The 13,069-nt window shown below is 38.1% G+C and overlaps 1 protein-coding gene across 4 annotated transcripts in view; it reads right to left on the bottom strand.

Moving 5' to 3' along the window:
- LOC149565406 (Chaperone DnaJ-domain superfamily protein) overlaps positions 1-13,069 on the bottom strand; it is a 196,807-nt gene that overhangs the window by 114,907 nt on the left and 68,831 nt on the right. For 2 of the 4 annotated variants that reach the window (XM_089818918.1, XM_089818920.1), the window contains exon 2: positions 7,455-7,535. In XM_089818918.1, the coding sequence (XP_089675044.1) occupies positions 7,455-7,535 (81 nt within the window). Of the gene's footprint in view, positions 1-7,454; positions 7,539-13,069 lie in introns of all 4 variants that reach the window. The other 2 variants (XM_089818917.1, XM_089818919.1) reach the window with 1 other exon arrangement.

Genomic DNA, 13,069 nt, shown 5'->3' with positions numbered 1-13,069 from the left:
AATCCATTTAACTGAATTCTGCTTGATCATCAATTATAATTTCCTTGATAGGCTGCATGGGAGAAATGTTAAGGCCCAACCCTCTTATGTGCAAATGTGCAGCTATCCATTCAATGCGCATCAGGTCCCTACCTTCCAATAGGTGAGTGAAAAGCAAGTAAACCACTGAGTTAACCCTACGAAGATCCAAGGCTCGGTCTGTGGACACCTTTACCATGGGAAGAGATAAGTTGTGGAGGAAGATACGCTGCGGAGGATAACCAAGGCACAAGGTTTTTTAGGCAAGCCAGGGGAGAAGTCCACGGGGACAATCCGCGGAACACCCACGGAACACCTCGTCCATAGGACAGGTGTCCGCAGAACACCTCATCCGTGGGAAAGGTGTTCGCGGAACACCCCGTCTGCAGAACATAATTCATCATTTTTATTTTTATTTTTTCAATTTTCAATTCTCCCTCTGAGTTTCGCTATTCTCTGACGACAAGGGGATCATTCTAGCATGGTACATCTTTAGCTTCGAACTATTGACTACCTCTGGTATTTCTTGTTCGTCTAATGTCCACAACTTTATTGCTCCATTGTCACCTACTTCTCATATTTGGTATGGCCCAACCTATTTGACTTTAAACTTCCCTATTTTGATTTTGTTCCATCCATCATACTTCAACACGAACTATCCTGGTTGGAACTTGTTTAGTTTCAGGTGTTTATCATGCCATGCCTTTCGCCTATTCTATGTCACCTCCGTAGTCCATTGTGCCAATAATCGCTTCTCCTCGAGTTTGTTCAGATTATGCAATCTTTCCCTCAGGCTTTCCATATCACCTAGCTTATTCTCCAGCGCAATCCTCAGACTTGGTATCATGAATTCTGCTGGTACCACTGCCTCCTGTCCGAACATCAACTGGAACAGTGTGTCCCAGTTTCACCTTGTACACCGTGCAGTATGCCCAAAGGCAGAGGGCAATTTTTACTCCTAGTCTTCACCTTCGACCACACATGACTTATAGATGATTGCTACCAGGATCTTGTTTGTAGCCTCCGCCTGTCCATTTTCTCTCGGGTAGTACAGGATCGATAATGAATGATAGATCTTAAATTCAGTAGTGAGCAGACGGATAACATGGTTAACGAAGTGTCCTCCCCTATCACTTGTCAACTGCAATGGAATCCCGTACCTGGTAATAATTTTCTCATAAATAAATCTCGCTATGCTTACTGTCAAGTTATCCGGTATTGCACGTGCCTCCACCCACTTGGTCAGATACTCCATCGCTACAACAATGTATCGGCACCTTCTAGTTTTACTCACCTTCAAAGGTTCGATGAAGTCCAATCCCCATCTTTCAAAGAGTTCCTCCTCATGTGAGGGGTTAAGTGGCATGAAGTCTCTCTTCAATGGCTTCCCGACCCTTTGGCAAGTGTCACAACCGACAACCCATTCCCGCACGTCATTGTACACTGTTGGCCACCATAGTCCTACCAGTAGTATTTTCCTTGCCGTGGTGTCAAGTCCCATATGTCCTCCTGCTGGTCCCTCATGCGCTTCCTTCAATACTATTGGTATTTCCTCCTCTAACACACACCATTGCAGGATGTGATCCGACCCCATTTTGTACAGTAATCCATTAATCAATTGAAATGTACGGCTCTTTAATACCAATTTTCATTTTTCATTCTCTAGCATCTCCCTCAGTGGCTATCCTGTGGACAATACTCCCCAATACTCGTGTACCATTTTGGTAGTACTGCAATTTGAAATAACTGTGCATCAGGAAAATCATCATTCACGCCGCCGTCCGCTGGTTCACCTATTTTAATTCATGATAAATGGTCTGCGCTAACATGTTTCTTCCTGGCCTATATAATGATTTTGAAGGTGAATTCCTGTAGCAAAAGTAGCCACTGGCTAATTCTTCCTTGGATGACAGGTTTATTCACCAAGTACAATAGAGCTTGATGGTCTACATAGAACACGAACGGTGTCACCAGCAAGTAATGTCAAAACTTTTGCACTGCGTAGACCATTCCTAATGCCTTTCGCTCCATTGTAGTGTAGTTTTTCTCTGCCTTAGACAGTAGTCGACTGGCAAAATATACCAGGTGATCTAACCCGTGGCTACCTGTCTGTGCCAAAGTTGCTCTGATTGCATAGTTGGATGCGTCCATGTGAACATGAAATTCCTTGGTCCAATTTGGGTACGCCAATATAGGTGTTGTGGCCAACCGTACCTTCAACCCTTCAAACGACTCATCCTATTCTTTGCCCCATTTGAAAAATTCCCCTTTGCATGTTAACCTGTCTAGTGGGTATGATACTTTAGCAAAAATTTTGATGAATCTTCTATAATAGCCTATGTGTCCGAAGAATGACTTTACCTCTGTTAAATTTGTGGATGGTTGCATTTCCATTATGACTCTAACTTTGTCCAGATCTGTTTTCAATCCTTCCTTACAGACTATATGCCCGAGCAATCTTCCCTATGGAACCATGAATCTGCATTTCTTTGGGTTCAAGGCTAGACGTGCCCTTCGACATCTTTCCATGCATTCACCCAATGCCGCCAGATATTTGTCCTCGGTGCTAAATACAGACTAGTCATCCAGAAATGCCTTAAAGTTTTCGACAAACATTTTGTCGAATATGTGTAGTATGATCTACTAGAATGTAGCCAGTGCATTGCACAGGGCGAATGGCATCCAGTTGTATGCATACACCTCGTCTTCTACCACAAATGTCATTTCAGCTTGTCCTCTTCTGCTATACAAATTTGATTATATCCTGAGAACCCATCCATAAATGAATAAATCTCATGCCTAGCTACCTCCAATATACTGTCTGTGAATGGTATCGGGATGGGGTCCTTGATTGTTACCGCATTGAGGCATCTCAAATCGACATATATCCTGATTTGGGTGGTATCCTTCTTCAGGGATATAACCATGGGCGACACCCATTCATTGGTTTAAACCTTAAAAATAATACCAGCCTCCAGCATCCTGTTAATTTTTTTTGCAACCCGTGCCGCGTAGTTCTTGTTCATCCTGTAAGGTCGCTTTCGTAGAGGTACTGCATCTTCAACTAGCGAAATGCAGTGAACACACAGCTCCGACCGAACTCCCTTCAAATCCTTATATGTCCACGTGAGTACAACTTTGTATTCTAAAAATATTTTAAACACCGCTACTTTTAGTACTAGATCCCAATTATCTCCCACCAGTATTTTTTTGGTTCAGCCTCATCTCCCAGATTCATGGTTTGTACTGTGGCTTCGTCATATTTTATTCGCTTCCCCTCACCGAATACATGTGCAGGTGTCTCATCCAGTGGTGTGTCTCCCTAATTTATTTCCCTAAATTCTTTTAGAAATCCATCTCCGTTATGTCCTTCCTTTATCGTTAGTATGTTGCAGCTCTGGAATAGCTCATAGTCCTCCATCTACTAGTGGAAAAGGTCGTTCACCGAGTCCAAATCATCATTCGTTGATCCTCCTTCCAACCGTAGGACTCCTTCCTAATCTGGTTCCATTCACTGCTTCCCTTCATCCTCTTCCTTGGAATCTAATGACAGAGCTTCTTCGCCCACCATTTGCGTGTGTAAATCAATGATGAATTTTCATCCTTTGCTTTCCAGTGATAGTGTATTCTTCTTCTAGTCATGCTTGACCTTTCCTTGCACGAGCCATCCACGGCCTAGAATGGCATCGTATCCTCTCCTTTTCAGTGGGATGATGACGAAGTTGAGTAGGAATGGCTATGTTCCAATCATCACTGGTTGTTCCATCAAAACACCGAGAGGTTTAATGCCGTGTTGGTCCACTGTTAGCAATTGGGATGTAGGTGGCCACAATGTCGGCTGTCACAAGCTCTTCCAAGTATCCTCTAGTAACACATTCACACCGAACCCTCCGTCCACAATTGTGTCTGTCTGAACAGTTCCCAGAATTCTCATCTCGACGACTGCCGAATGTCGTCCAAATGTGAGGGCTAGCAGCATTAGGTCCTCTACACTTTCTCTACTTTCTTTCTCCTTTCCTTGTTCTCCTGGTAACTTAGCAGTTGGAGCGATGTTTGTGAGTGCCGATTGGAGCTAAGGCATTGTGAGCAGTAGATCGTTTATTTTGACGAGTACCTCAATTTGTAATATCTGTCGTACGATGTTCTGTTCCGCACAGTTCCTTGTTGAGGTACCTATGGTGTCCCTCAAGTGTTCTTTTTCTGCCTATGTCACTTTCTCAATTTTCGTCTGCACTTCCTCTAGCTTCTTCTTTTCTTTTGTCGGATCGGGGTATAGTTTTGCTTGTTTCCATGTGATTGCCAGAACCTCCTCTTCGTTCATCCTGATGGTGATCAAATTGACTCCTGATTTCGGGCACTTAGCATCTTCATGATCTCTCAGACCACACCATCGGCATAACAACTTTGGTGTATTTGCTAATGTATAGTTTCGTGCAAAATGGCCCCACAAATTGCATGCTCGACATTGAACCATTGGTCGGTCGTCCACATCGTACTGAATTCTACGACGGCCCCCATTATTGTTGTTGGCATTGCTGTTGGTATTGTTGTTTTGTCCTCTTCTATTATTTTTGTACCCTACTGACGTGGCACCCTCGTTGCTAGTGTTTCTGCTCCCTCCTGACGCAGAAGCCTCCTGTGTTAGAAGTACTTGCTAAGGTCCTCTTGTTTTCATATTGAAGGGGCATTCTTTTAAGGATCCCATAATTTGGCAGATCTCATAGAACTGGGTCTACAGATAGGATCCTTCCGTGTGTCCTGTCTTACATTCTGTGCACCACAACTCATTTCCCTTTGTTTCTTTCTGCATATTCTTGAATTCCTTCATCATTCTGATCATATCCTTCTAAAGAGCTCAGACCTTCTTGCTACCTTTTTTTTCATCATTGCTATCCTCTTCGAAAGACACGTCATCTAAGTCGGATGAGCTACTTTTCTTCTTCTTTTTCGTTTTTTGTTCACTCTCTAAGTCCATCACCCAATTGTATGCTTCGGTATATGATGATGGTGGCACAATTTTCATTTTCTTCCTCAACTCTAGTCACAGTCCTTCAATGAACCATCTCTTCTTCAGCCCATCTGCCGGCTTACTTTCCATTTTATTTATTAATTCTTTTAGCTTCCTGGTATATACATGAACGGTTTCATTTTTCCCTTGTTTTGTGGTGAAGATTTTTGCTACAATTTCATTTTCGTCACGTAGCAATTGAAACTCGGTGATAAATTCCTTTTTAACATTCGCCCATGTATTTAATTTATGGGGATCCGCATCGAAAAACCAATCAACTGCTACACCACTTAGGGTTGCTGGAAATTGTCGCACCCATTCATCTGTGTCAGTTACGCCATTCGCGATCCAAATTGTTTCACATGTCTTGCAGTGTCTGATTGGATCAGTCGTTCCATCACCATCAAACTTTGGCAACTTCTCCTTTGGTCCTGCCATTATTACTTGATTTTGTGTACGACTGTTGTTCGGTACTGCAACACCGATGCTGTTATGGACTCCAACACTGGTGCTTTGCACTCCCACACCGACGCTCTGCACTCCCACACCAATGCTTTGCACTCCCACACTGGCGCTCTCTCCAACAGTTGTCTTATTTCCAACAGCTGCATTCTTTGGTGAAGGGTCTTCGTTAAGCGAAGTTGTCCATTCCAGAAGTGTATCGTGGACGAAGAATTCACTCTACACTTGTGCTCCCTCGACACTCCGAGCTATGCTAGTTAATTTCCTTCTGTCTGGATTCTCTTCTCTCGGCATGTACAGGTTCAAAAATTCCTCCCTTGCTTCTTCCACCAAACCTAATTGCTGTCAAGTCTCTTCTAATAATTTCTCGGTGCTTCGGTGTCCATCAGCAATCTACTGAAACCTTTGTCTGTGCCCGGCTTGTTGTGCCAAAATTAAATTTTCTTGTGCAGTGCATATTCCATCTTTTCCCTTGATCTTATTTCTATCCTTGTTAAGCTGATTCGGCATTAATCTTCATTCCTCTGCCTTCGTTCCAGGTCCATTAGGCAACCGTGCCAAATGCTTATCGTATGGGCAAATGGATTAATGCATACAAACAATAAACAAAAACATGTAACAGTAGTATTCCTTTTATTATTCGCATACGCCAAAGGCTGATGATGACTTACAATGATCTCAGATGGGGTATATATACTTCCCACCGAACCTTCCCAAAGAGGTCCATCGGCTACATGATGTTTACCGACGACATCATCCCGTCGGCTACTATCTACCGACGACATCCAAAATATTCAATACCTTGATATTAATGAGTATACATAATTATATCATGTATAGATACGATAATATGAATGATATAATATGTTGATTATTTATATATAATTATTTCATTTATATTTATGCTATGTTTATTTAAAGCTTTACAAAGACAATTTTCTATTTTTATTTTGCTATAGCCTATCAGGGGCCCAGACTCGGCAAGGGTAACTCGACTTGTGACCTGGCTCAAACTCGCCATTGACTCGGCAAAGTGACGAAACCCTTAAAATTAAGAGTTTTTTTTAAGGATTTAAAGAAATTCCATACACCCATTATTGAATAAAGCTTAAAGACACAATAGCATCAAGAAATAGAAGGTAATGTGATCACATACATAACATACATCAATTACATAAGTACAAAGATAAATTTTAGATGTATTAAGAAAATTTTGAAAACAAAAATTAAAAATAAGATGAGTCAAATGAGTCAGCCAAGTTAGCTAAGCGAGTCAACCGAGTCAAGCGAATCAGGCGAGTCACCCTAGTTGACCTGCCAAGTCAAGGTCACGGTTCATTTGACCCGATCAAGGTAACTCGACTCACTGACCCAAATGAATCACTTGACTCGCAGCAAGTCTCGTTACCATGGTACCAAACATCACCATTCCACATGAGGATGTCATTTTGTACCCAACTTGCATTTAAATGTATCTAGACTCAACTTCTTTCTTTGTTTACTTATTTACTAACTCATTGGATGCATCTCCTCATTGAATTTTACAAAAAAAATGCATTTTTCATTAAATTTAATTAATTTTCTAATTTACCAAGTCTTCACTGAGTTTTTGCTGAGTTTTTTGTTTGGGCCTTGGTGAGAAGTTGTCAAGTCTGAGTATTTCGACTATGATCCAAACAATAAACACCTAAAATAAAACTATGAGCAAACACTTTACCCTTAGATTTTTCTTAACATTCAAGGAAACACAATCAGGTAGATGTTACAGTGTTATGAAGATCAAACACAAGATTTACCTCCCAAAAAGGCATGACCATGCAAAATATCTGATGCTATTCCATTATATAAAAATGTCACTCAGTGTCAGTTAGATCTTCCATCAATTTCAAGGTATGGAAAAATGTTGAGATTAAATCCAACACATAAGATAGCCTGATTTAATATTTAAAAAACGACTTGAAGATACCTCATATGCTTGAATCACACGTTGAATAATTGTACTTGCATCACTTGGACCTTTATAAACATCTGGATGGAATTCTTTTACCTGCTAGATAAAATAAGGCATTTCCTAGCTGTTAGTTTACAAGATACTTGCATGAGTCTTCTTCAGAACATTACATCTGCCCATTTTATAAGATTTTAGCATATACCAGATGACATTATCTTGATTTCTGCTGGCAATTATTGTGGATGACAGAAAAGGTAATCATACATCTACCCAGTCTTAGAATTTAGTAAAAAACTATTTCCCTTTAAAATTTTGATCCTCAAAGAAGCTCAAAAAACCATATTGATTGAATCTACATATTTGTATTGTAGCAGCAAAAATCTTTTGGAAAAAATTTTGGCAAACCAAAAGTAAATTATTTTGCAGAAATCTGGAAAAATCAGGTTTAAAAAAAAATTTAAAAGTGTAGAATAAGAGACAAAAACTAGCTGTTTTTTTAATTTAAAGGCATTTCCATAGTACGGAGATATACAGAAAATAAAATAGAGAGTTTAACCCATTAACTGTATAAAATATATGGGTAAAGATGCTCCATGACTCTTGCTTCTTGACCTTATACTGATGTCTTGATCCCATTTTCAAATGTTGTTATTATTGTTGCTGCTGATTCTGCTATTACTCAAGGGATATTCTTAGTAGATATCTATCATATTCGATGTAGGGTTAACAGTAGTTTTGGATGTCTTGTTACTGGTTGTTTTCTTCTTGTAAGTAATGGATAGTAATGTATGTAATAGACGACCTTGATATGTAATTGATGACCTTCGTAATGGGCTGATCTAGGCTATGATGTAAGGGTTCCTCTTTGTGATTGGTGGACTGGCTGGATAGTCCTTTGATAGATGTTTTACACATGGTTCCATTTTGCACTTTGGAGCTCATCTAATGGTGTTTGTACTTTGATGCTCCTATGCTATATTTGTAAACTAATACCAATATTTGTTTTATTTAAATCCTTATGTTTCTCATCTCACACTAATTTTAACATATTATGAAGTCCCGACTTTATTAATTATTCAAATCTCCAATGAATGATTATAAGGAAATCATATTCACTCAAATAATTTTATTTTCAATTGTATCTCTAAGGAGATTTCTATTGTCAATGTTAACTCACCTGGTAATATTTAATGTCAATAATGGTAAGGACTTTCAAAATCTGCCGAAATGTTATACTGAGGATTGAATTAAGAATGCATTTTGAGAGTTTAGTAAAAATGTTGAAAATATGAAACAAGTGTTGTTGCCAAAGCTCATTTTAGAGGCGATGGTGCTCTTAATATCCAGGGCAAAATGGTTTTTTCAAGGTATTGATACTCTAGTAGATTCCTGCCAGAATCCATGTCATCCAAGAAGCTGCAAAACTAGTGGTGTTGGCAACCCTTATCAAGAGAGAGAAGCTAGGAGGTTTACATGACCTCAATAAAAAAAAATTGGTTGTGAGGGATGGAACCCCAACTTCTGTTGGGTACAGAAATACAAATCACTAGGACTGAAGTCAAAGAGTTGAAGTAGAATGAAAGTGTATTGACTAAGGAAGAGCCATCTTAGTACGAGGCACCTTATGAAGAATTATTTGCATATTATTGTTCATAGTATTCCTGCTGGGTCTGTTACTCATGTTCATAGTGTTTGACATACAACTTACAATGATACCTATGATTAAGCAATGAACTTGGAAATTTAGAATATGCTAGATGCAATAACAAAAACATCCATTACTCCAACAACGACACTCCAACAGAAAATGCATAAGTAACAATCCTGTGGATAAACATAATAAGAAAGTTCAGAGTTTAGAAGTGGGCAAAAAAGAGAAGAAATTTGGAGCGCAACCTGCCATATAGAAGGTCACACCAGTGAAAAATAAATTAACCACTAACTTGCAAGTCGCTGATTAAAAATCATGGTATGAAAATAAAATACTGATAATGCATCACTATTACTCCCCATATCCCTGTGGCACACTCACATTTCCAATTCTGTGATTAGAATTTCACCCAAGTTCCAATTAAATATTTTTCTCACAGCTTTTTAGGGTTTTTAGATGGCAGGATATTTCTGCAATTTATAGACAATTTCAATGCCAAAAAAAATCATTGAAAAACAAGGTCAAAGAATCATGACTTTTCCTGTCACAAAATCATGGCAAGGTCTATTTAAAATTTTAATCAAAACCACAATTTTTCCAGTTGTTATGCTTCCACGTGTATTACAACAGGCATGATAGGGTATGCTGTGATAGGACCCAACTAATATCAATTGACTATAATGTTTAAATTTCATTTCTGCTATATTTTCTACATTCCACACATTTCATTCTTAAGAACCTATCATATCATTTATTCTACTCCAAATGAAACTTGGCATACATCCCAACTCCATACGTGATAGAGCATAAATTCTTGCCTTTTACCAAAGTCATTCATGCGATTTACTCAAACTGTTTCCAAAAATGGTCTTGTAAAAGATGTGTGCAATAAAAAGATGAACTACACATGTATCAAAAATATATATTACAAGTTTGCCTCTTACTTAATTGTAAGTAACTCATTGGACTCAATGTTAATGAATCCAAGAAAGTTTAAACATTTCAATGAATGCATATTGAGAATCATAGTTAATGTGTTCAATGTAATGAACCCTGCTAGCTCAAGCTCTATCCGACTGGCAACTAAGAAGTTTTCCATTTTGAAGAGTTTGTATTTTTTTGTATTTTGAGATTTTGTGTATTTTTTTTGCTTTTTGAAAATAAGAACAATTCGTGAAATGATATCTAAATACTTGCAATGGTAGAGATTATTTTATTTAAATAATAGATAACAACAATGCATACAAATGCAATTATTTATTCTGAAAATGGATTTGCAGCATATAGAAGAGCCTAGAATCCAGGTCTAACTTATAATAGTATGCCAGAATTCCTGAAAAACACAGTAGAATGCTTTTAAAATACTAGACACCCTATTTTGAATTGATAGACAGCACCAAATGCTGATCGAACTACCCTGGACACCAAATGCCCAACTATGGTATCTCATGTGGAGTAGATATATTTTGTACAGCTGCCTTCACAAAACCAGTCAACAAAACACTGCTAACAGTTGCCTGTAGATTTATCCCGGAATTAATAGACATTCCAAAAACTTCAACCAATTTGCACAATCTGAATCTGTGAATGATGCTCACATGTAAGGATACTTCAACCAGTCTTTCACAGTCTCAGAATTGCACATAATTACCGCCCTCCAATACTGAAAATAACAGAAACCCTAGGTTTCATGGCTCAATTCCCAAGAAATTGCATCATCAAAAGAAAAATGAAGTTGATTTTCACTTTGGATTTTTATAATTCATAAGGTTTGTTCCATGAAACTTCACTCACAAGACATTAATAACTTAAATGGACATGCTTTTGTTGCATAGTTGACTTTATAATGTTAATTTATAACCTCCTTGGTTTGGGCACCCACTTGAATAAAATATTTCATTAATGAAGATTTCGGCCCCATTTACTTTATTGACTTTGTAATAGTCTTTTATAACACTATATTAATAAAGTGCAACCTTATTAATAATTAAATAGCATTAACTTAAGCCAATAAATGTATTTCAATTAGTCAACTAGAAATCAAGATGCCTACTATATATGCCACATATCCAAGTGCTCTACCAATAATTACTCTACAAATATGACTTTTTATAATAGTAAGTCCCTAAATATCTGCTCAAGCCAGAGATGCCAAAGCTCAACACTACGACATAGCATGTTCATGTGCCCTACTATATAATAAATTTGTCATGTTCCCTTTATAGCCAGCATCAAAGGATGAGTTGTTAGCCCATCATTGCGACCCTTGTGGGCTAATGTTATAGATAGGGGGTTAGAGCTAGTTGAGCCAGTGGCTATTTCCCACTCCATTGGTTAGGGATCTTAAGGTTTATTCTTCATTTGAGTTAGATTGGCACATTTAGTGTCTATTTTGGATAAGTCAGAGTTTCTGTCTTTAGTAGGGTGCCTAAACAACTTGATGGCAGTGTTGAGGTACAGTAGTGTTGACTGGAGAAGTTATTCATAGACTTACTATTTATAGTAAGTCATTGTTGAGGAGTTTCTATGTCTGGAAGGGACACCCAGACTCATGGTATGTGCAATTGGCTCACTTGTCAATTGGCTCAGTTATGGACTTACTATTTATCAGGATTGCACGGGTACATGTGCCCAGATCCTTGGTACACGTATCAAGTACTAGAACATGTTTCTCGTACCCAATACGGACCAGGGTACAGACCCTTAATTTGGGAACACCACATCAACAAAATGAAATGTGAAAAGTCAAAAATCCACCCAAAAATGCCATGTTAGAAACAACACCAGCTAGAAACTTGTTTCTGTCGTTCACGGACTTATCTATATCATTGCACTCATGGATTTTAACTTTTATTTGAGTTTCGAACCATTTTTTTACGCACGCAGCAATAGAATAGGGTATCCACAAGCGGGTAAAGCAGCAGAGATGCAGGCATAAGATCTAGACGCGGGCATAAACTTCAGATGGAGTACACACATAGGTGAAGTAGCAAAGGCACAGCATAAACGCATGAGGCATAGAAGAGCCACAAACACAAGTAGGCATAAATGCGGCAGGTATAAACATAGGAAGACAAACGTAGCAAGGTATTCTGCCTCAGGTTTCCGCTTTGCAAATAAATAAAAAACTATCGTGCCTTACAGTACAAATAAGTTGAACATATTGATATCATGCATTGGTAACGTTATAGTTAAATGAACACTTAATAAATGAATAGTAATGCTAATAGGTATTGTGCTAGTTTTTAATTTTAATTGTAGCTTTCGCACTAGCTTTTCATCTCATAAATCAGTAGTAATACTAATAGGTATGTAATTTTAATGTTACTGTTTTCTATTTTTAATGTAGGTATTGTGCATGGGAAGTGAATAGTAAATAATTTATTATTCAATATTAAATATTTATAAGTGGATAGAAAATATTTTTTATAAACTAATTAGTAAACAATTTTTAATATTTATAAACTCATATTTTTTTAACAGTAAAGTTATGAGTTGTAAACTCACAGTATTTATATTAATAATTTCTTAGAAAATTTCAAACACAGCATTGCAGCCTCATTAAAGATTTTAAATTTATATTTCTACAACTTCTTAGTATTATGGAATCTACTTTTGACACAAACAGTCTAATTTTTTTTTTAAATTCCATGTAGAATGTCAGGTGAAGGAAAGCAAGGGTTGTATCCTTTGTGGAAGCACGTTGATTGTGTTGCAAAGCGAAAGGGTTCAGGTGGATCAGCCAAGGTCAAATGCAAGCTTTCTCGTTTGGGATGGAAGGATTCTTACATGAGAGTGAAGGCTCACTTTCTTCACTCATCTAGAGTAGGTGTTGAGCCTTGTCCAAATGAGGTGGAATGGTATGATCTTATAAGGGAGAAAGAAAGGGTTGAGGGGAAAGTTGCTAATAAGAGCTCTCATGCTTCAACAACAGGGCCTACATAGAGTCATCATAGAGATTCAGATGTTGATGTCTCAT

This window comes from Cupressus sempervirens, chromosome 3 (assembly GCF_028749045.1).
Source record: "Cupressus sempervirens isolate cs-2001-9-10 chromosome 3, ASM2874904v1, whole genome shotgun sequence".
Lineage (NCBI taxonomy): Eukaryota > Viridiplantae > Streptophyta > Pinopsida > Cupressales > Cupressaceae > Cupressus > Cupressus sempervirens.
The sequence above is the reverse complement of the archived record's forward strand: the minus strand, read 5'-3'. Positions and strand labels throughout refer to the sequence as shown.